The sequence below is a fragment of the Aegilops tauschii genome, chromosome 2 (genome assembly GCF_002575655.3).
Source record: "Aegilops tauschii subsp. strangulata cultivar AL8/78 chromosome 2, Aet v6.0, whole genome shotgun sequence".
NCBI classification, from domain to species: Eukaryota; Viridiplantae; Streptophyta; class Magnoliopsida; order Poales; family Poaceae; genus Aegilops; species Aegilops tauschii.
The window spans coordinates 246,316,378-246,317,400 of record NC_053036.3 but is presented as its reverse complement, the minus strand read 5'-3'; the positions used below and the strand labels follow the sequence as shown (position 1 = coordinate 246,317,400).

At 59.5% G+C, this 1,023-nt stretch overlaps 1 protein-coding gene across 1 annotated transcript; it reads right to left on the bottom strand.

Annotated features, from left to right (window-relative positions):
• Positions 1-253: 253 nt before the first annotated feature.
• LOC141040917 (uncharacterized) lies at positions 254-727 on the bottom strand. Its single transcript, XM_073507031.1, has one exon. The coding sequence runs from the start codon at positions 725-727 to the stop codon at positions 254-256; it is 474 nt and encodes a 157-aa protein (XP_073363132.1).
• Between the last annotated feature and the right edge of the window lie 296 nt (positions 728-1,023).

Below are 1,023 nucleotides of genomic sequence, written 5' to 3'. Positions count from 1 at the left end.
CCGTCTTAAGTCGCACCGCGCTAGGCCGGGAGACGTGTGTTACCCTGAAAGGGCCTTCCCACATGGGTGAGAGCTTGTGAATTCCTTCTCTGGAGAGGATTCTACGCAGGACCAGGTCGCCAGCCTCAAGGGTGCGGGAGCGTACGTTGCAGCTGTGGTAGAGCCACAATGCTTGCTAGTACCTTGCCGCGCGGAGGGCCGCCTGGTGGCGAGCGCCCTCGAGTAGGAGGAGGTCCTCCTCCTGCAGGCTCTCCTAGCGAGCCTCGTAAAAGGCCAGAACCTGCGGGGATTGGTGCTTGATCTCGGCGGGAAGGACCACCTCAGCCCCGTAGACGAGGAACAAAGGAGTCTCGCTGGTGGGCTTGGTCGCCGTGGTGCAAATGGACCATAGCACGGACATCAGCTCCTCAAACCAGTCCTTGCTGCAAGCCGCGAGCTTCTTGTTGAAGCTCCTTGTCTTGAGACCCCTCAGGACCTCGGCGTTGACACGCTCGGCCTGGCCATTGCTCCTTGGGTGCGCTACAGAGCCGTAGCATATCTGCGTGCCGATGTTGGTGCAGTAGGACTTGAAGAGGCCGCTGGTGAACTTTGTGCCGTTGTCCCTGACGATGCGGTAGGGAACTCTAAGCAGAAGATGAGCCCTTGATGAACTTGACGGCAGATCCCGCAGGGATGGTGTGGACGGGCTTGGCCTCTGCCCACCTGGTGAATTTGTCGACGACAACATAGAGGTAACAGTAGCCACCCACTTCACGAGGGATGGGCCCCAAGATATCCAGCCCCCAGACCACGAAAGGCCATGAGAGGAGGATGGTCTAGAGTCCTTGCACGGGCTAGTGGATCTGCTTGGCATGGAAGTAGCAGGCCTCATAGGACTTGGCGAGCTCGGTGGCGTCCTCGAGGGCGTTGGGCCAGTAGAAACTATTGTGGAAGATCTTGCCCGCCAGCGTGTGTGATGACGAGTGATGGCCGCAGTCTCCGCCATGGACGTCGGCGAGCAACTCGCGCCCTTACTTATCCGAG

Excerpts from the sequence above, each read along its gene's own strand:
- LOC141040917 (XM_073507031.1), bottom strand. The coding sequence starts at position 727 with ATGTTGTCGTCGACAAATTCACCAGGTGGGCAGAGGCCAAGCCCGTCC.